Consider the following 23,439-nt stretch of genomic DNA (forward strand, 5'->3'; position numbering starts at 1 on the left):
TTGAAGATTTGAAGATTTGAAGATTTGAAGATTTGAAGATTTGAAGATTTGAAGATTTGAAGATTTGAAGATTTGAAGATTTGAAGATTTGAAGATTTGAAGATTTGAAAATTTGAAGATTTGAAGATTTGAAGATTAGAAGATTTGAAGATTTGAAGATTTGAAGATTTGAAGATTTGAAGATTTGAAGATTTGAAGATTTGAAGATTTAAAGATTTAAAGATTTGAAGATTTGAAGATTTGAAGATTTATTTCCAAAATGTCTTACCTGATGTTGATTGGATGCTGGATCGGCTTATCCCAGTCCGTGTACTCGTTCCGCACGGCCGAGAAAATTTCGTTCAGATGAAAGGTGAACGCATTCCGGATGAACGTCCGCAGCAACCGGTTCCGCTGGTCTTCCTCCAGGCCGTACTGTCGATTGAATTTCCAGAAATTATGAAATAAGAATTTGAGTTACAGCTATTACGGAGAATCTCACCTGAATATCCGACGCACTAAAGTCGTTGTAACTCTCGGTGGTCGTCATGCCCAGCATCAGTTCGCTCGTGATGAACCCCTCGCCGGAGTGTTCCATGGCAAACTCCGGATCGAGTGCGTCCTCCAGCGGCAGGAATGGTCCCCAGGACGGCATGAACCGCACCGTGGTCAGTCTTACGCCCATCAGGGCCTCCAGCGGTTTGTCCCGCAGGCAGTCGGTGATGTCGTCGGTAGATGGGCGCCGAGCCGGTTTCCCGGGCGGGGGGTCCACCAACAGGTGACAGGCCATCTGCTGGGACACCTCCTGCCGGGTGGCGTCCGGATCCGGAATGAGCGCCCACGGACTTAGGGCCGAACCGCTGAGCAGGATGGCGCGGTGGATGAGGCCTGAAGGAAGGGTAGATTCTTGCATTTGAGTTTTAAATTTCAGACAACTTCAACCTACCTTTGCCCGTCTTCGAGATCAGCACCATGTTGGCCAGCGCTGCCCCGGTGTCGTGGCCGACCAACGTAATCCGCTTGGGGTCACCGCCGAACGCGGCGATGTTGTCGCGCACCCACTGGAGCGCGAACACGATGTCCATCAGGCCGAGGTTTCCACCGGGGCCGGGCGATGGGGAGGCACGCGTTTTCAGAAAACCTGGAAGATAAAATTTTGAAATTTCAAATTATTAACTTGCATGTTGAATTTATAACTAGTAAGATAAATTCAATTTGACTCCCAAACCCATCACCAGCCATTTAGTTCCAACTCAGAAAATATTCCAGTCAGTTTCCCACTGCAAGCAGGCAAACAAACAAAACAGCTCTGGAATCGGTTCGATTGTCAAACAGAATCCTTTTTAGGCGAGGGCCCCTCTCTTCCCATTATGCTAATACAGTCACCGTTCAACAGATTGACCATTTCGCAAGCCATGGACCGAGAATGTGCCTCATTAGCATACATAAAAGTGGAGAACTTTCCTTTTCTCGTTTATGGAAAATGGGAAAAGCAGGCTTGTTGGACCATTTGTGTGATTTTGCAAAGGGGATCGGAAACACATTTTGTCCTCTTTTTTTTCCTTGCTCGAGAAAATTCCGCCCAAAATTCCTCCCCCGAGGGTCACTGCGAGGGCGGGGGCCAAAGTTCAAACAAACACACAATTGGAATCGTTGATTTCTTCGTTCGCCGATTTTCCCCAATGTGATCGGAAAATGGAAATTTTTCCTTTCAAAGCCAGAAAAGGGGGAGACGTGAGGAAGCGGTCGAAATCACATACCCCCTGAAGCAAAAGCGGAGGAATCGTTTGCGAAACAGATAACCATTCATCATTTTTATGCCTGATCATGGCTTCTTCGAGGGGGGTCATTCCTGAAGGGCGGGAACATTTCTTGGGTCGTGACCACGTGCTCGATGTTGGCGCTGCTCAGCGGCTAATAGAAGGATAAATATTAGCCAAATGGTTTATTGCTTTGCACGAGAAACGCGAACTTTTTCCGGAAAACTGTTTATTTATCATTATTATTGCTGGAATGCCGGGTTGAGCGGGAACGGAGAGCTTTTCCTCTCCCACCCCCAGGGGAGATGTTCCGACATTTCGGACAAGCAGTTGATTAATCAAATTATGGTTCTTGGGCACGCGAACGGACTATTGGCTGAGGGGTTCTATTACTGATCCTGAAGGATCCCTTTCGATGAAGTGGAGGGTCTATTTCGAGATGTTTGCCAAAATACTCCCGAGGGATTTGAGCTGTTTGCATAAGATTACGAGAAATTAAATTGAATTGAGTAGGCATTTCAAGATAAGAACTCATTTCATCATTCCTCCGAAAACCAAAATTATTTTAAGTTTTTGATGAATGTTGACCACATAAAAAAGTTTAAATTATTGCCACCAAATTAAAATTTTGAGAAGTTGTATATGTTTAGAATGGCACCGTCATTATATATTTTGATAAAATTTCAAATGTGAGTTCATTACATCGCTTGAAGTTGTGGGGTAATTTGAACACTCTCAAGACCCTATTTTTTCAATGAATTGAATAGCATAAGAGGATGTAGGTGATCCGAGCTGACAGATCTCACGTAGGAGTGGTGTAGGTCTGAGAGTTTGTGTATGTCTGTACAATTCGTGTCTTTTTGTCTGTAGCTTTATCCCTGATCACGTATCCGAGGTCATTTTCAAAACTTTTTTTTTCGTAAAATCGCGATAACTCATGATGGTGACAAGCAAATCCCTTACGTTTACATATCAAAATTTTTGTAATTGTCTGCTCTATAACTTTGTAGAACATTGTTACTCTTTAAAAAATATCCCTGGAATGTTAGAAAAACACGAAATTTTAAAATGAAAAATTTTGTTCTAAATGAAAAAATTACTTTTCTGGGTCAATTTAGATTCGAAAAGTACATAAAATTTCCCTTAAAATGACATGTTCCAAAAAAAAATTATAGTTGAGTAACGAAAAATGGCAGAGTTTTCAAACTTTTTTGTAATTTTTTTGGATGAAAATTCGTTTTTTCGGAATTTCGAGTACGCCATCAAATTGAGCGTCCAACTTTACAAAAAAATCGCTTTGACTCCAAATTTCCATCTCATCACCATTTCTGGTTGGAAATTGCGAATTATGGCTACCTAAGGAATAACTCGGATTCGTAGTCAGAGTTACCCCTTAGGACAAAGTTTCACGCAAATAGAAGAGGGGTCGGGGCAACTGCTATGTGAGTTGGAGGAGACTGACCCATCTTTAATTGTTTTTAATTTTGCATTTTTTTTTTCGTAATTTAACCAAAGTTATTGTGGAAATGATATGAAATTGCATAGTAAGCAATGAAACATCACCTTATAAATGATGTAATTTTACTCGATTTGTGATGTGAAATTACATATTTCATAAAACTCTTCGAAATGATTTTTATGTTAGAAAATATGTAAAAAAAATCATCAGACATATGCGAGAAATTCATTTTCTATAAACTTTTTTCGTACTCATCAATTTAGGTAAAATTACATTCAAGACGACGTCAATTTATATCTTTTTCAATTCAAAAGATCGTATTTCAATTATTTTATTATGTTCTTATTCTTATGGCTAGTGCGTCCATCCCGGGAATTTCCGGTACAAAAATCCTGGATTTTTTCCAAAACCGGGAATTCCTGAATCCCGGGATTTTCTATAATTTGCCCGGGAATTTCCGAAATTGAAAAAAAAAATCATATTTTTGTCTAAAAATTCAGATTTGGTTTTGCAAATATGTAGTAGAACAGTTGAATACTAAGTAATCGATATTAAGCATCAAAATAGATGAACAGTTGAATACTTAGTAATCAATAATTTGGCTTATTGGGGTAAATTATTACAAATTAGTTAACTGGTCCGCAATGCCTTGCGCTTTATTTTTTTCTCATTGGTTTAATTTTTTTAAGACTGGATATATTTACTATTTGCTGTCATTTTTTGTTTTTAAGACATATAAAATATTTTTTTTAAGCAAAATTAATCACATTGGAATCCAAAACACAACATGAAACAAAAAAAAATCAACTTGCAAATTCTATAAGGCTTTTTTTTTAAATTATCGTCTTTGTTTTCATTGAAGTGTAGATTATCACCAATTAATATTATTAAGCTAGTTTTAAAGCTTGAAATATAACAAATAAAATGAAAACATAGATTTTATCACTGATTCAAAAATTTCCCGGGATCCCGGGAAATCGCGGGATTCCAAAAATATTTTTCCCGTTGAATTTAAAACCCGGCAAAATTGGGCGCCCAGGTTAAGGCTCATTTCCCAATGGTTACATCTTTAAAGAAACAATTAATATATTAAGAGCAAAGCATGTGAAAAACAAACAAAAATGTTACTAAAAATGTGGTCGTAGATTAAACTCCAAATAATTAGATTTTAGGATAATAAAACGAGAGCAGATTAAAAAATACAAAATAAAAAAAAAACTATAAAATATCGCATCTCAAGATCTAGTGAAAAATTTAACTTCCGTTAATGTGTAAAGTTTTTTTTTCACTTTCTATTTTTCATATTACTTATAAACCAAAAAGGAGTACGAAAAAAATTTTGACTTTCAACTTGCTCCAGAGGACCAACAGTCTCATTCAAGTCCCACCGGTCCAGACAAAGCCAATGTTCCGGAATGTCCATTGTCACAAAAGCAATATAATCGCCATAATCGCCACCCACTCACATGAATTCCTGCTAATTTATGGAACGATTTATGGCCACATGCACCGTGTGTGTGTGGCGCACTAAAACACTAGAAAGATGATTTACACTTGCTGTGTGTGTGTGTGTGTGTGTGTGTGTATTTGTCGGAGACTACATAGAGAATCAGATGATATTTTATGAAATTGTTGAACTGTCCAACGATTTTTTATTTTTCAAATAAAAGTATTATGTTTAAGATTATAAGTTATACGATTGTTAATTGTTAAGATTTTGAAACCCAAGGATAAAAGACAACTTTGTGATCAAATCGCACATTTCTCTAAACATAATTTGATTACAATCTCTCTCCAGAATGAATCGAGCAGAGGCGGTCCTTTGAACAAAGAACATTGTCCTCTTGGAGGAAAATCCTTGGAGACCACCGTAGAACCAACCGGAGTGGGGAAAATGGCTTCCATTTTCTCATTTTCCTGCTTTGGGGGGTTTCCTCTTATATGATTACCCAGACCCATTCTTCAATCTTGAAGTTTAGGGAGGACACACAATTGTCGCATTAATTCTCTTTGATATACTGACTTTGCCTGGAATTTCACCTGGAATCTTTTTTTTTTTGTTTTCATTAGAATTGGATTGGTTTCATTCCGATCGTATGGAAATGTAGAAACAAATTAGCTTTTGATGTTTATGGAAGCGTTTTCAATTAATATTTCAACTGCAACCAATTTTGACGTGTGTTCCAAGAATTTGTTTTCTTTTTACATGCAAAATATTTGCGCAACGTAACTACTAGCATGATGGACAAGCTCGACAAGCGAAATTCATTTGAATTGCAAATATGTAAATTGTATTTCAATTCATAACCTGATGCAAACCAAACTCCAAGTGCGTTCAAAGCAAAATGAAAAATGCATCCACCTGTGAGCTTGATTGTATTTCAAACAGAATTCGTCAATATGAATTTGAAATCAAACTCGACTTTTTACCTCGAGCCCAAAAAACGCAGATCCCCGGCTTCCAGTTCAGTGCACAATTTTACGGCCCATCAAATATGGATGCTGCAAGCTGATACGATTATCATGCTGCGTTTTGAGCTCCCTGACTGATTCGAGAAATCATTGCGTACCTTCCAGGTATGGCAGAGTTCAGGCTTTTGCGCTCATTTCAGGAATCTAAATTTCACAATTGGTTCCCAAAATCCTCTTGGCCACGTGTCGTTGCATTATCAGCATTATCTGGCCGCACAGGCAGCACCACATATTGGTGTGCAGGTGGAAATGTTCACTTAACCCTTAGCATTTTTAACAAAATTTAAAAAAAAAAAATCCTTGCGAAAAAAAATCTATAAAAAAGTACATTCAAGTAACATGAATTTTCATAGTAAAAAATTGTAAATTTATTCAAAGTAAATTTGATCAATCAAAGGTTAACCTGCCCAAAAAACCCTTCAGAGATATCGGATTACGGCCAGACGACCAACTCGAACATCCTGAAGGAGAGTCGAGTTGAGTTGGGCAAGCCAAAAATTGCATCACGTGTGGTAAACAAAGAGTCTCACGTCGTCGTCCTTCTGGCTGGCCACACGAGTTTTGGCTCAGCAATTTCGAGCGCCCAATCGATGGGTCTCAAATTCCAAAGCCATAAGTGCATACCACACCGCACGGGATTTCGGTTGGACCGTGTACGCCAATCCACAAATTCGCCGATGATTGGTGCCTCTGATTTGTGATTTTCTGACGGTTATGTGGTTTTGTGACCTGGAACTGGGGAAAATGAAATGATGGCTTCTCAGAAGGTTTAACTGGATTGGAATTTGGGAAAGTCAGACGATTTTCGACGTGGAGGGAATATGTTGACTTGAATTTTAATTTTAAACTATTTAGACTGAAATCATAGTATAAGAAAGTTGTTTTCATATAAGTTTGGTTTTTTTTTATCATTCATTCCGTTTATAGGCATCAGAATTTATTTTCTCCGATAAAAAAGTGAACTTTGCCTCCCCGATAAAAATCAAATTTTTCGTTCATCCTTTGACGCCAAAATTAAAGCGTTTTTCCTCCCCCTTATTCTCATCAACAAACAGCTCATTCATTTTCATATCCGACACTATCGCGTAGCTCATTTACTAAAAAAACGATTTTTTTTTCATTTCCCCCCCTTCCCAAGCTGAGCTCATATCAAAAACTTTGATCTCCGGAAAATTATAACGGCTCGGCCATGGTCCTCTGTCCAGCCAAAAGAAGCAGTGCAAACACAACACCCGCCGAGAAAAAAAAATATCATCAAAAATTGTCACACTCTCACGAGCGTGAAATATGAAAATCCTCCCCATCTACACGAAGCTGTGTGTGTGTGTTTGCGTCCATAAATCCACTCGATAATCACGTACGGAACGCGAAATGTGTGATAAAAAGCTCACACGATCGCACTCACACACATGCTGACCAAAAATTCACATGTAGAACACGTTTTAATTTCTCACAAACTTCATCTTTGCCTGATTTCCACATTTTTCACGCGGCCAAAATATGCACTCCGAAAAAGCCGGCGTCCAAAAATATAAAATATTTCCCCCCACTCACACCCTTTCACGAAGGACACTTTTTTTGTTTGTTTCATTCACACTCGCGAACGAAACGCAATTTATCGCAAAGTTTTTCATGACGACATTTTTTTTGTTTCATCCAGCGCGCACCCATTCATATGGAGCAATTTATCGCCTCCCTCCTCCAATCTCGTTGTGCTTGTCCTTGTCCTTGCAAGCAAGTGGGAGGAACGGGGATAAAAGTCAGTAAAAATAAATAAAACTTGTCACACTGGCGTGTGCGAGACCAGCTGGCAACACTGCTGGGGGAGGGAAGAGTTATTGAAGTTTTCTTTAAAAAGATTTATTTGGTTCGAGTTTTTTCATTATTAATTTTATGAAATTTTCAAAATTCAGAATCAATTCCTAATCGTATTAAAACGCAATATTCTTCCCGGCTAGACATCACAAATCATACTTATAAATTTTCCCAAATTCCCAAAAAGGTACCTAGATCGTGTCAAACCCTCAACATCTGATTTTATTTCCTCCACTTTGTAACATACCCTCTAACCCTAGGATCCTAACCTCCATAAGCAAAAATCTCCCTCCCCCCCCCCATCGAACCATGGAATGTGGCGTCAAATTCGTTGTCTCATTCAAATTCATGAAATACCGCCACGGGGGTTTGCCCTTCTGGGTGCACTGCACTCAGGGTTTCACACGAGGACATGCAAATTTTTCACCCCGGCGTATATCAGCCAATAAGAGGGGCCACTCTTGGGAGCCCCGGGGTGAGTAGTTTTCCATTTTTTTCTGGGAATTACGATGGGGGAAGGTGTTGGATTAGGATCTAGTGGAATTTATTGAGTTAATTTTTGGAAAACTTTATTTACCTATCTTCTTTTAATTTTGTTTTCAGGTTTATACAGTTCAACATATATTCTTTAAAATTTAAATATACTTTTCAATATTTGAAGTGGTTGAGGTTCAAATGGAAGTGAACTTCAAATTCCGAGCATGGGTAAATATCAAGGGAAATGCGATTTCAACGATTTTACAAATTTTCTAAGTAAGTAATCGAAAAAATTGAAAATCAACTTTAACATTTTTGGTTTTCATGTCATTTTAGCGCAAAATAAATAACCTTGGTAAAAAACAACTATAACATTTTTGGTTTTCAAGTTTTTTTAGCGCAAAATAAATGACCTATTCATTTATTTTGCGCTAAAATGCCTTGATAACCAAAAATGTTAAAGTTGATTTTCAAATTTTTCGATTACTTACTTAGAAAATTTGTAAAATAGTTGAAATCGTTGAAGTCGGGATAACCAAATGCTTTGATTAACGAGTAAATTGATAGTTTTATTGATTTTTGGTGAACTTGAATCCAGTTTAATTTTAGTAACATTTATTTTTCAATCCTGTTATTTTTCAGAAGCTTAAAGAACTTAAAGCATAAGCCGTTCATCAATGACAAATGTACTCGTTGTGGCGAAGAATGTCACTATCACTCAGGGATGCCAGGTCGGAATTTAGAAAGGCTGGACTACTGCGAGAAAAAAGTCTGTGCATGTCTGTGCACATACTTTGCCTTAAACTCGAGCATCAACGATCGTCTCAAAAAAAAAATGATGAGCGGGGGGAGGGGGGGGGGGGGAGTGTTGTCAAAACCATCCTGACTTTCAAAAATCTAATTTTCGCGAAATCTGTGTATATCTGTGTCAGATTTAAAAGTCTGTGTTTGTCTGTGCATCACAAAATATCTGGACACAACTTCAAAAGTCTGTGAAACACAGACAATCTGTGTACCTATCACTATCTATTACTGGGCACATTTTGGTCCCTGTTATTTGCCCACGTAATACCAAGATTTGGTATTCCTGTGTAATTAACCCCTGCGATCGATTATCATATTTTATGTTTCTGTATCTATTATAACCGAAATCATTCAACAAAAAAGAAAACATATTTTAATCATACTCATTAGCGATAAATTTTATGAAATCATTTTTTTTTTGTTTTTTCATTAAATAATGTTCTATAATTTCAACAAAAAAACTGATCAAACCAGCAGAAAAAATATGTTTTCTTTTTGGTCTCTAAAAGCCTTTTTTATTTGTTGTTGTCCTCATTCTTGATTTTTTTTTATTTCAAACTACAGCAACAAAATCTTATATCACTTAAATTTAAAAACTTATTGAAGACAAGATTTTTGAAAGATTTGAATAAAAAACAACAATATTTCATTAGTGTATACAACATTTTTCAATGTTATCAAATTAAAAATGAAAAAAAATTAACATCACAGGAAAATAAACAAGGAATATTTTTTAAAATTTTAAAAGTTTATTAAGTTTGTTTTTGGAGGGAGAAATAAAATAAATTAATATTTACAACTTCCTGAAACTAACACTGACATTGCTACAACGTTTAATTCAAATATAAAAAAATTAACTTCATCCACCTATGTGGTTGATGCCTTCCTCACTTTTTACCAACAATGGGTCATATGAGTGGTTTGGACACATATTTCAGCTATTTTTTTTTGAATCCAGAAAAAAACGTACACACATATAACTTCAGTAATCATAACTCGAGACAGGGTTGCCAGATCTTCAATGTTTTGGACTCGTTGGAAAGGTCTCTCGATTACCTAACCAACGATGGGTCGGATGGTAAATCCGGACATAGTTTACATACATTTAAGTGAGATCCGGCTTCCAAAAAGTGCATAAATATCACTTAAGTGGACATATTTCGAGACAGGGTTGCCAGATCTGCAGTGTTTTGGACTCGTTGGAAAGGTCTCTCGATTACCTAACCAACGATGGGTCGGATGGTAAATCCGGACATAGTTTACATACAATTAAGTGGGATCCGGCTTCAAAAAAGATCAGTAGTGCGGTGCCTGTGTGGACGCGCAGTCCTGTTTTTTCGTGTTATTTTCCGTCTCTTTTGTGTCGCTGTTCGAGTGCATGGGGTGATTGGCTATTATAATTAAATAATGGCATCAGTAGTGCGGTACCTGTGTGGACGCGCAGTCCTGTTTTTTCGTGTTATTTTCCGTCTCTTTTGTGTCGCTGTTCGAGAGCATGGGGTGATTGGCTATTATAATTAAATAATGGCATCAGTAGTGCGGTGCCTGTGTGGACGCGCAGTCCTGTTTTTTCGTGTTATTTTCCGTCTCTTTTGTGTCGCTGTTCGAGTGCATGGGGTGATTGGCTATTATAATTAAATAATGGCATCAGTAGTGTGGTGCTTTTCGGGACGCGCAGTTCTGTTTTTTACCTTCTTTTTTTTCATTGTTTTTTTCCACTCGCGTTCGTTGGCCGATGAGTTTTTTTGTGTTGTTCTCTATTTATAGTTTTCTATAAAAACGTACCTATTTTTTTTTTTTGAGACTAGCAAGTCGTATTGCTGGATTAAGCCCTTTCTATATCATTTCAATAATCATTTCAATAAATGAAGCCCTTCCTACATCACCGTTGATCGGAAGGCACGCCGACGGAGAATTTCTGGAGAATCGCGGTCAAATTAATACTATATTTAAATCCCTAGATAGCTATCTTTCCGCAGCCGGCTGCCTAAGATTTTTAAAATTTCAACCGATAAACAAATTGCTTATGGTCGCATCACCTACCACAGTGAATCCTGACCTCATACCCATCTTACTAACCCCTCAAAACTCATGTGATACTTTGTCGGAGACGCAGTCGATTTGGCGGTCCCATCACTCAAGTATCGGACTAACATTCCCATCCACTTCCCCGTGTCTTACCTCTGGTCGTGGCCGGCGTCGGTATTGATCAGCATGATAGGGACCTTTGAAAATTGCGAAGGGGTGATGATTGGTTCCTACTTTTCATCTGTGGTCCACGGAGCAATGTTTGGGGGTCCTGGTCAATAACGAAGTAGCAGCTACGGGTAGACACCAATGCTATGCTATGCTATGCTAATTAAGTGGGATCCGGCTTCAAAAAAGTACATAAATATTACTTAAGTGGACATATCTCAAGACAGGGTTGCCAGATCTTCAATGTTTTGGACTCGTTGGAAAGGTTTTTCAATAACCTAACCAAAGATTGGTCAGATGATGGATCCGGACATCGTTTACATACATTTAAGTGGGATCCGGCTTCAAAAAAGTACATCAATATCACTTAAGTGGACATATCTCGAGACATGGTTGCCAGATCTTCAATGTTTTGGACTCGTTGGAAAGGTTTTTCGATCACCTAACCAACGATGGGTTGGATGGTGGATCCGGACATAGTTTACATACATTTAAGTGAGATCCGGCTTCCAAAAAGAGCATCAATATCACTTAAGTGGCCATATCTCGAGACAGGGTTGCCAGATCTTCAATGTTTTGGACTCGTTGGAAAGGTTTTTTGATTACCTAACCAACGATAGGTTGGATGGTGGATCCGGACATAGTTTACATACATTTAAGTGAGATCCGGATAAATGTGAAATTATATATATTTTTATATATAACTTTTGAACTACTTATCGAAACTTCAAACAATTCAATAGCGATGTATGGGACCCTAAGCCAAGTCGAATGCAACCGGTTTGATCAAAATCGGTCCAGCCAATGCTGAGAAAACTTGGCAAGAATTTTAAACACATACATACATACACACACACACACACACACACACACACACACATACACACACACACACATACACACACACAGACATTGTTGTTTATGTTCTTTATTTTTTATAGTCAAAATCTTTTTTACTTGGCTAGAATGGAAAATAAATATAAATGATTTATCTTCTGAAATCAGTTTACGTCATCATTTTTAAATCGAAGAAAAGGGAATATTTTCTTTCAATTTTTCTTTTTTTTTTATCTAGAGTTTTTTTTAATTGGACCCATAACATATAAAACACAATAGCTTATAGGACCTTTTGAAAAACTCTAGAAATGAACTTTGATAAAAATAATAAAATAGATTTATACATACCATCATCAGGGGTAACATTGGGTTTGTGGGTGAGATAGTGTCATACAAAAACGCTGAAATTTTTTATAACCTAATCTCACCCCCAGACCCAATGTCACCTCTGATGACGGTATTTAAAAAGTAATGTTTAGCGAAACCTTGAATATGTTCATATCTTTTCGAAGAAGAATAACCGCAAACTTGTGCCAAGGAATGAAATAAATACAAAGTTTTATATTTGCTTCGATTATTAAAAAAAATATGAACTTAAACATGCCGTTTTTAAAAACTGTTTCTACCTTTAAATATTTATTGCAGTTTCAGTAGACTTAGTTGTGATTAATTGGAAAACAAACAATCGCAGATTTTTAAAAGCTTACTGTTAATTGCATGGTCGATAGTTAATATTAAACCTTTGAAAGCAGTTTTTTTTGTCATTTAAGCAAAAGAATTTAGATACCATCCCGTTTTTGCTAACATTTTCTTTTCGGTTTTTTCAACAATCAATTTAATTTGGTATTGTTGGTTTCCTTATGATTTTGGAAGTTATATTGATTATGTTTTGCTCAGTACATAATCAAATTGAATGGAAAAATAAACAAAGGCCGTTCAACAATATCCCTAGTTATAATAGAGTTGAATATTTTATGAGTATTAAACAGTGTTCAAGTAAATCAATCATAAATCATTCCATAAATCGCTATGTGATTTTTGAGAAAAACACAATTTATTTTTGCTTGTGAAAAAATCTTCTATTTCGTTTATTATGTGATTCATGGATGTTCTCTTTAAATCTATCGAGGATTCTAAAAGATATGATAAATATGAATTTCAAAAATACCGTAAACTGGGGTGACATTGATAGTCCGGGGTGACATTGTTAGAAATTTGATTTGGCCACTAATTTTGATACATCCAATGTAACAGTCACATTTTTGCATATATGTTCGATAATAAGCTATCCATTAATGCTCACATAATCAAAATTCTCAAAAATGTTTAGATATTAATTTGACGGGCATTTGAAAAACCTATCAAAGTCACCTCGGTCTATCAAAGTCACCCCAGTTTACTGTATTGGAGAACACGATTTTTTCTTCATTTGTTTATAGACACCAAATATTTTTTAGCTGAAATTTAGTAAAGATTCACTGAATTTTCATCAACTGAAAGTTCAGTAAAAGATTCAGCATATCAAATTATACTGAATTCACAATTGATTGGTATTTATCATTTTGATGGAAATTTCAGTAAAACGGTTGTCAAAACAACTGAAATTTGAGCAAAAGAAATGACAGTTTGTTTTGCTGAAAATTCAGTAACATTCTTTTGTCAGTTTGACAGGTAATTTTCTGAAGATTCTGCAATTTGTACTATGAAGCATCCAAACAGTAAGTCAAAAGTGACATTTGCGTATGACAGATTTACTGTTTAGAATATTGTTTTTTGGAAATATTGAATTTGGAATTTCAGGAAATCTCCAAATTCAATTTCTACCTACAGTTATATTTTTATATATATATTTTTCATTTATGCAAACAAATGTTTCAAGAGAAAAACAAAACAATTTAAAACAAAGCAAATGCATAAAGTTTGCTTAGCCACCATCACCAGCGTCCTTGACCGTCATAATTTCGCAAATTATATTTATCACATCCCGTGGAAAACTGTTTAGCTGCGGTCCTAGCTCAAACACACACACAACAACCTCTCAAATAAAACCGAAAAGAAAAAAAATGACAGCGAAAAACATCGCATCTAAAATTTAACGAACATACATATTTGAGACCGGCCGGCAGCCAGCAGCAGCTCCCATAAAGAATAAAAAAATGGCGATAAACTATTCGAAACACGTCGCCGTCGTTGCCTGCTAGCTTGCAGGGTGGCTGCTGGGTCGCAGTGACACTCACCCACCCTCGGGAGGTCTGTTAGGGTGGTTCATTTGAAAATAGGTTTAAATTTCCTAAATTGATTATTTAGAATTGTTTAAAGTTTTAAAATTTTAAATAAGTACATTTTTAAACAAGTTTTTCTGGTAAATTTCGAATCAGTCTAATTTGCCAAATTGTGTATCAGATTCAGAGGACGCTTCAGACACACACAATTCATCTGGAACCAGCGACCAGGGGAACGAGATATGGCAAATAGTTTCGTGATCGAGAAATATGATACCGTGGTCCTCTCTGGAGCCACCGAAAAAAAATCACACACAACAAACTAGGATTGATTACCCAAAAAAAGCGACTAGATTTGTTCCAATTTGATGCAAAATGCTTTTAACGGGAGGACTATTTTTCAAATTTATTTCGCAGATGAAAAAGCTCTCTTTTCGAACATTCCGTGGAGCTTTTTTTTATTTCTCAAAAAATGTCCACAATGTTTGCGCGAGGATTGTTCTCCTCGGAGTTGGGTTTGTTAGCTCGCTCGACAATAAAAAAGGACAACAGGAGAAAAATACATAACCGAATCTGGAAGCATTTTCGGGGACAGACCGGGATCCTCTCTCTAGCGGAGACAAATATGTTGGCTCGCCTCTAATTGAATGTTTGTTTTGAAATTGGAAAGATATTTCAAAGTGTGTGTCCCACGGTCGTCCCCAGGATTCGACGTGGCCATCGTCCCACATTCCCCTCCAGTGGAATGATGTATGTTTTTAGTGTTATTTTTTTCTGCTATGTTAGCCAAAAAGATCTCGCTTTGAATAAACAGACCCACACTCTACTCCAACAACGAAAAAAAAGGCCGAACCGCGAAATGGCCCGACCATAAATCAACGGAAAAATGGTGATGAATTTTGAGCACATTTTTATTTGTTTGGACATCGAGTTATCTCTCTCAAAAGCACCACTCACCAAGGATTCCTAAACGAAAATTGACTGTCACGACGATCACGTGGCCGTAGCTGGCCAGCACGGACCCATCGTACGGGTTGCCGGAGCCCCAGTCGTAGCCCTCGCCGTGGATGTAGAAGAAGATCGAGTATGGTGCCTCGAGGCCGCGGCTTCCTGCAAATTAAATTGAGAAGAGGAAAAACAAATAAGTATAGATTTGATCAGGAAGATCTACCCCAAGATTTATTATTGGAGAAGGTTATTTAGATATGTTTGTATTTCGTAATTTAAATATTGAGCAGTTCTCTCAGATTCAGGTCATTCGATTTTTTTGTATTTTTCAATCCGACTGAAACTTTTTTGGTGCATTTGGTATGCCCAAAGAAGCCATTTTGCATCATTAGTTTGTCCATATAATTTTCCATACAAATTTGGCAGCTGTCCATACAAAAATGATGTATGACAATTCAAAAATCGGTATCTTTTGAAGGAAATTTTTGATGGATTTGGTGTCTTCGGCAAAGTTGTAGGTATGAATATGGACTACACTGAAAAAAAAATGATACACGGTAAACATTTTTTTGATGATTTTTAATTTAACTTTTTGTCACTTAAACTTGATTTCCAAAAAAAAAAAACACTATTTTTTTACATGTCTTAGAGGATAACAAATGCCAACTTTTCAGAAATTTCCAGGTTGTGCAAAAAATCTTTGACTGAGTTATGATTTTTTTAATCAATACTGATTTTTTTAAAAAAAAATCAAAATATTGGTCGCAAAAATTTTTCAACTTTATTTTTCGATGTAAAATCAAATTTGCAATCAAAAAGTACTTTAGTGAAATTTTGATAAAATGCACCGTTTTCAAGTTATAGCAATTTTTAGGTTTTTTTTCTTCAAAATAGTCGAAATTTTTCATTTTTTTAATTATTGCACATAATTGAAAACTTTTGAAAAAAATATTTTGAAAAGCTTTGAAAATTCTCTATATTTTGCTTTTTTGAACTTTGTTGATACAACCCTTAGTTGCTGAGATGTTGCCATGCAAGTGTTTAAAAACAGGAAAATTGATGTTTTTTAAGTCTCACCCAAACAACCCACCGTTTTCTAATGTCGATATCTCAGCAACTACTGGTCCGATTTACAATGTTAAAATATGAAACATTCGTAAAATTTTCCGATCTTTTCGAAATTTTTTTTTTTTTAAATGTTGAATCAAGACTAACATATCAAAATGGCGTAATATTGAATGTTTGATCTTTTTGAAATGTTAGACATGATTTAAATTTCTAAAAAAAGACCGATTTCGTAGAGATCTGCTCATTGTTATTTAAATTGCAGTTTTGATTTGATTTTCAAATGACCCCCACTGTCCATAATACCCCAAATTCCTTTACAGTTTTTGATGCCAGATATAAATTTTATGAACTATTATATAACAATTTTCAGTCAACTAAAAATTATGACATTAATTTAAAACTTTTACAATCATTTTACAATTACAATTACAATTACAATCATTTTCTAAATAAAGCACAGTATACAGAACAAAGTGATTTTCTCCAAAACATATGTTTTTTTAATTTAATTTCATCTTACTTTGATCTGATTTTTGTCTCAACTGGTTCATAAGGATTACTATTGTACCATCACTCAAGCAAAATTTCATCCCCTCCTACCAAGTCACTTTTAGTTGACTTTCCTCGTAATGTGTGAAAACTGTTCATTTGTGCATCTCCTGGCTCGGCCATAACTTTATAATACTCCAGTTATATTCCCAGCAGCAGCCAGTTCCAACCTCATAACCCAGTGCCAGTGCACCGATCATCTAATGCCAATCCTCTCCCACCCCCCACCCCCACCCTTTTTTGGATCAACTTTCCCCACATCATAAAAGCTCGATAAAATCCCTTGCGGGATTCCCAACAACAACAACACCGACGACGACAACGTTCACAGAGTAGCTCTAATTGAAAACTTAATTAAATGTGTAACAGCGGGTGTCAATCTCCGGATCATTTATTTATTTTTAATTAAGTTTCTTGACTAAGGCTGTGAGGCTGAGGTGTGGTGGCTAACATGAAAAAACAACACTTCTAAACTGGATACAAAAACCCCCTTCGATGAATGCGCCATGTTGGAAAAAAATGAAAATAAATTTCAAAATTATGATTTCACTTTTTTGATATAGTTAAAATCTTTAAATCTTCTTGAAGAAATTCTTTCAAAAATGTGCTTAAAAAATGTGGAATTTCAGCTTTTGTTATTTAAGTGAGGGACTAATAACAAAAGTTAACTTTATTGAGAGGTACTTTTTTACAATTTGGATTATTTTAATTGAAAATTTCTCACAGTGCCCTGCAAAGCTCATCTCATTTCCCAAAGTGAACGCAGCAGTATGTGACATAAAAGTCTGATGTTGATTTTCTTTCCGAAGTCTCGGGAAACGACGGATGTTATTGACGTTACCCCCGGTGTTGTTTTTATAGCACTGACCGTGGCCAACACCACCTAAACCACGAGCTGCAACATTTTTCTCATCAAGTTTTTTTTTTCAAACTCTCTCCTGGTTTTCCTTCCGATGCAATCCAATTTGCTGATGTCAATACCGGAGAAGCGATGGTTTCTCTGTACTTCAAAGATCTGTTTCAATTACTGCGATGGAAATTTCCTCAAATAACTCAATCATGCTTAAAAGCTGTTCTCCAACCTGAGCTGATCTCCCACGAACCTGATTAAGATCTTGCAAAAATAAAACCTCAGCTACCGCTTTCCAACGAGGGCACACGAAAATTAAGGCCAATTTGAGATCATTTTTCAATCATTAACCGGAGCACTTGGCTCGTTTGAGATAAAAATTGTGCCTGACTTGGCTCGTGGCTTGACTTTTCCATTTTCCTTTCTCAACTTTCCGAAAATAAAGTACAACCTGAGCTCCAGGTTTAAAACCCCCTGCCCAAGTCAGTGGAGAGGAACATTACCTCTCCAATCATGGAGGTTCGTTTCGAGAGCTGGGAGCCCAGCCAGTGATAAATGATAATTGAATTTCAACTTTCACATTTTTGGTCCTCCATCATCGGCGCGTTCGCTTTTGGAGTTCACATTGTGGTGCAAACTGAGCAATTCCGGTGAGAAACGAGTTGGAGAAATGGATTTATACTTTTGGAGAGTTAAGTTCTACTGTCATGGTGTCGATTTCTGGAAAAGTCAGGGAAAACCTGGAAAAGTCAGGGAATTTTATTTGACCTGGAGAAGTCAGGGAAAGTCAGGGAATTTTAAGCAGGGTCAGGGAATTTCGATGATCTTAAAAATATTACTACAAAATTTCATTTCTTTTTGAAAATTTGCTCTTGATGACGTATTTGAATGTCTTCCAGGCCAAACTTTGCAACATTGATAATATTTAATTTTTTATATTGGTTAGAACGGAAGGAACGCAAAACTCCACACAAAAAATGCTTAAGAAAAGGGTCACGAAGAAAAGGAACAGCAACGAAAAGTTGCATTTGGGATTTCTTCGCGCGTTGCTTGTTTGCAATATGTTTAGGTTCAAAAATGAAATAATTTGGATTTGCGATTAATTGAAAACAACAAATTACTAGTGCACACAGGTTGGAACAATATGAGGCAGTTGCCCCACCATCCTCAGAGATTTGTTCTAAAGTTGGTCGTTTGCTCAAAAGTTAAAAAAAATCGAACATCTAAAAACTAAAAAAAATCTAAAATTCTTGAGCTCAAAGATTCTATATTTTGAAAATTCTAAAATTCTGATATTCTGGAATTTTTGATTTCTTAATTTTTTAAATTCTTAATCAAAAATTCTAAATAAATTGTAAGATTAGAATAATTTCCAAATTTCACTTTAGTATTCGTTAACTAAATTTTTATTTATCTCAAAATTAAACTGAACTTTGATTCAAAAATGATCCAAAGTAATCTAATTTTGTGTAATCTAAAATGTAAGCAAAATAGTGATGGTGAAATGGAATTAAAAATCAAAGATTTAAATTCAAGAATTAAAGAAATAAAACATACATTTATGGAATAAACAGGGTTGTTACGGACGGCGCGAATTTGGCGCGGATTTCGCGCGGTAGCAATTTGGATCAAATAAATTATTGAGAGAGATAAAATTACTTTCAATTTATAAAGAAAAATATTATCAAGAATCAGGAAAATTTGTTTTTCTTTTTCGTTGAGTTCAAAAACTTCGATATTTATTAATTGAATTTTGTTCCGAAAATTTTTGTTTGTATTTTCTCAATAAGAAACGTTGCAAGATGAAGATGAAATTATGAAGAGATATTTTTTTTAAATGTGTTGTTGAGGATTTCCTAAATAAATGTATTACTACACTCAACTCATTTTTAAACATACTGACTCTGAATATTTAATTTCTTTTAAGTTTTGAGTAATGTTTTTACCCTTATTTAGTGTTCTTTTATACTGGATACATTCAATTTTAATCTTGTAAATCTTAATCATATTTTAAACTTGTCCTGAAGATACAGACATTAGGATGTAACAAAAATTATTATTGAAGCATGTTCCAGTGGGTGTACTGTATATCCCAAATATGAGCTTGATTGGACGTAACAGAAGCTGGCCTCCGCCTTTGAATTTTAGCTGGGATTCAACCAGTAGAAATATTTTTTTAAATTTAAACATTCTTGAAGAAAAATAAAAAAAAATCAAAGCATTGAAAAATTACAGCTCCAACATTCAAAATTGAATTATTCAGAAATTAGGAAATAAAATTAGGAGAATAGTATTAAAAACCCCAAAAAATAAAATAAATTCATAAAACAAAAAAAAAGATACAGATTTTTTTATTTTTTATTTTAAAAAATCTAAAAAAGATCAAAAATATCAATATTGAGTAAAAATTAAAAAAAAAACAATCGAGAGAACAAAAATTTTTTTTTCTTAAATTCTTAAATTCTTAAATTCTTAAATTCTTAAATTCTTAAATTCTTAAATTCTTAAATTCTTAAATTCTTAAATTCTTAAATTCTTAAATTCTTAAATTCTTAAATTCTTAAATTCTTAAATTCTTAAATTCTTAAATTCTTAAATTCTTAAATTCTTAAATTCTTAAATTCTTAAATTCTTAAATTCTTAAATTCTTAAATTCTTAAATTCTTAAATTCTTAAATTCTTAAATTCTTAAATTTTAAATTCTTAAATTCTTAAATTCTTAAATTTTAAATTCTTAAATTCTTAAATTCTTAAATTCTTAAATTCTTAAATTCTTAAATTCTTAAATTCTTAAATTCTTAAATTCTTAAATTCTTAAATTCTTAAATTCTTAAATTCTTAAATTCTTAAATTCTTAAATTCTTAAATTATTAAATTCTTAAATTCTTAAATTCTTAAATTCTTAAATTCTTAAATTCTTAAATTCTTAAATTCTTAAATTCTTAAATTCTTAAATTCTTAAATTCTTAAATTCTTAAATTCTTAAATTCTTAAATTCTTAAATTCTTAAATTTTAAATTCTTAAATTCTTAAATTCTTAAATTCTTAAATTCTTAAATTCTTAAATTCTTAAATTCTTAAATTCTTAAATTCTTAAATTCTTAAATTCTTAAATTCTTAAATTCTTAAATTCTTAAATTCTTAAATTCTTAAATTCTTAAATTCTTAAATTCTTAAATTCTTAAATTCTTAAATTCTTAAATTCCTAAATTTCTAAATTTCCTTGAATGCTGATAAAATTGAAGTATTTTTGGAGTTATTTTTTTCGGTTACAGAAATTTTGAGAAGAAGGTGTAGGAAAATTTGCTTCGATTTTTCTAGAGATCGAGGAATTATTACAATTTTTAAATGGTATTATTTTTCTTTATTTAGATTTGGTTCAGTTTTTAGATCTTAATTTCTAAATGTTGAAATTTTTGATTTTTTTTTCAGCCAAAATGTTCGTTTTTTTTTTTCGTTTGTTTTGGCCTTTCCCTCTAGTTTACCTAATCCTAGCAAAAATACATTTTCAGCGTTTCAAGATTCTGCGTTCTGAGATTTCAAAATTGAATTTATCATGAAACTCTTTTGTATGTTTGTCGCAAAATTATTTTTCTTAAAATGACACGGATTTTGCGCGGATTGGGTTTTGGGATGGCGGATTTCTCCGTAACAACCCTTAATAAAGAAATTTGAGAATTCAAGAATTTATAAAATATGGTCTCTTCAGAAAAGTTGTTTCAACTTTGTCCAGCATCCGAGATTTCATAAGGTTTGTACAACTACATCTTCTTCTATATATATAAAAAATTTCGACGGTTTTGTTCGAACGCGAATCAGTTCAACACGGAACGTCGGATCGAGGTGCTCTTTGTTGCGTTGGGTTCGTATAAGTCCAAGGAAGGTTCTTACGCCAAAAAGTTACAACTTTGGCCACACTCGGACCGATTCCGGAGCATCTGCAGATTGTATGGGATAATTTACGTAAACTCAAATTTTGATCACAGGAGGCTGAATAAGCAAACATGCTAGAAACGTCAGGAAACAAAAAAGGGCAGGACGAAGTTTGCCGGGAAGAGCTTGTTTTACATATTTTTCCCAAACAACATTCAAGGGCTTAAAAGGAGGAGTCCCGTGGTCAGATCGAGCTTAAATTTGGAATCTATTCCAAAACACCAAATCTATTCCAATCTATTCCAAAACACCCAAATATCTATGTTTGATAAATAATGACTTTTTGAAAAGCTCGAGCTGGTTGTATTTTGTTTTTATTTTTATAAAATGTATAGATCGTGTGAATGATCGTCTGTGGGCTCTGATCAAGGCAGAATACTTTTTTTTAAATTTTATAGCAAAAACATATTTTTTCGTGAAATTATTTAAGAAGAAAAATATATCTATAATATATAAGTTTTTTCGTTATAAGTTACGGAAATTGCTTTCCGCATAATTGATCGACGCCACCAACATCGTCAGCACAGCCGACAACAGTAACCCAAACGTTATTTATTTCGAAACATCTCCCCTTCTACAATGGACGTTTTATAACTTATATATCCAGAAAACTGTTTACTTTAAATACAAACATTGTCGAAAAAGACCTAGATCTTTTTTTAAAATCGTAAACATGTCCTTGAAAAATTCACATTTAATTGTGTATTTGTCTTAGTTTTTCAGTTTTTTAATCTTTCTGCAAAATTACATATTTTTTTCAAGTTTTTTTCTCCAAAACCTTTTTTATATGATTCGTCCTAATTCGGTTGAAAATTCGACAAAAAGGGACAACAATTTTTAAATTAAACATGACTTGTTACTTTAATGCAAATTTTTAATTGATTTTTTTTTTGTAAAACCATCGCAATTTGAAATTTGCAATAATTTTAATTATTAGTTTGCTCATTTTGGATGTTCGATAAGAAAAAAAATGATTGACAAAATAAAAAAAAGTTTTTAAGTTTTTGCAGAATCCACCGTTAAAAAACAAAATAAAAAAGTCATTGAGGTTTTTAATATCTTAAATTTCCAATATTCAAGAGGAAAATGCATGAAACCATAAAAACGCTCCAAAAAATATGTTAGTAAAAAATAGAAAATAAAAAAAAAATTGTGGTCTGGAGAGGTCAGGGAAAAGTCAGGGAAATTTATTTTGGGATTTGGATCGACACCATGACTGTGTAATGTGATGAAAATATGCAACAGAAACCTAAAATACTTGTCGAAATTTATTTTGGGATTTGGATCGACACCATGACTGTGTAATGTGATGAAAATATGCAACAGAAACCTAAAATACTTTTTTCATTTTACTAAAATTATTATTGTTATAATTTGAGAAGATGTCTTTATCATCTATTATATTCAACTAGTTTTTTTTCTCGAGTATGAATCTTTGCCAAAGTTTTGATTCCATTGCTTAGAAATTCATTCGACAGAAACAAAAAACAAAAAAACAAAAAACAAAAAACAAAAAACAAAAAACAAAAAACAAAAAACAAAAAACAAAAAACAAAAAACAAAAAACAAAAAACAAAAACAAAAACAAAAAACAAAAACAAAAACAAAAACAAAACAAAAACAAAAACAAAAACAAAAAACAAAAAACAAAAAACAAAAAAAAAACAAAAACAAAAACAAAAACAAAAACAAAAAAAAAAAACAAAAAACAAAAAACAAAAAACAAAAAACAAAAAACAAAAAACAAAAAACAAAAAACAAAAAACAAAAAACAAAAAACAAAAAACAAAAAACAAAAAACAAAAAACAAAAAACAAAAAACAAAAACAAAAAAAAAACAAAAACAAAAACAAAAAACAAAAACAAAAACAAAAACAAAAACAAAAAACAAAAACAAAAAACAAAAAACAAAAAACAAAAAACAAAAAACAAAAAACAAAAAACAAAAAACAAAAAACAAAAAACAAAAAACAAAAAACAAAAAACAAAAAACAAAAAACAAAAAACAAAAAACAAAAAACAGAAAACAATTTTTTTGTTATTTTTGGTAGAAAACAGTAAGCCAGAGGA

General features: G+C 34.0%; 1 protein-coding gene across 1 annotated transcript in view; it reads right to left on the bottom strand.

Moving 5' to 3' along the window:
- Positions 1 to 23,439, bottom strand: part of LOC6043954 (neuroligin-3) — a 291,951-nt gene that overhangs the window by 75,431 nt on the left and 193,081 nt on the right. Inside the window, exons 7-10 of the mRNA XM_038255705.1 lie at positions 14,979 to 15,131; positions 926 to 1,120; positions 482 to 867; positions 269 to 414 (exon numbers count right to left, since the gene is read on the bottom strand). Of these exons, the coding sequence (XP_038111633.1) occupies positions 269 to 414; positions 482 to 867; positions 926 to 1,120; positions 14,979 to 15,131 (880 nt within the window). The remainder of the gene's footprint in view (positions 1 to 268; positions 415 to 481; positions 868 to 925; positions 1,121 to 14,978; positions 15,132 to 23,439) is intronic.

The sequence above is a fragment of the Culex quinquefasciatus genome, chromosome 2 (genome assembly GCF_015732765.1).
Source record: "Culex quinquefasciatus strain JHB chromosome 2, VPISU_Cqui_1.0_pri_paternal, whole genome shotgun sequence".
NCBI lineage: Eukaryota > Metazoa > Arthropoda > Insecta > Diptera > Culicidae > Culex > Culex quinquefasciatus.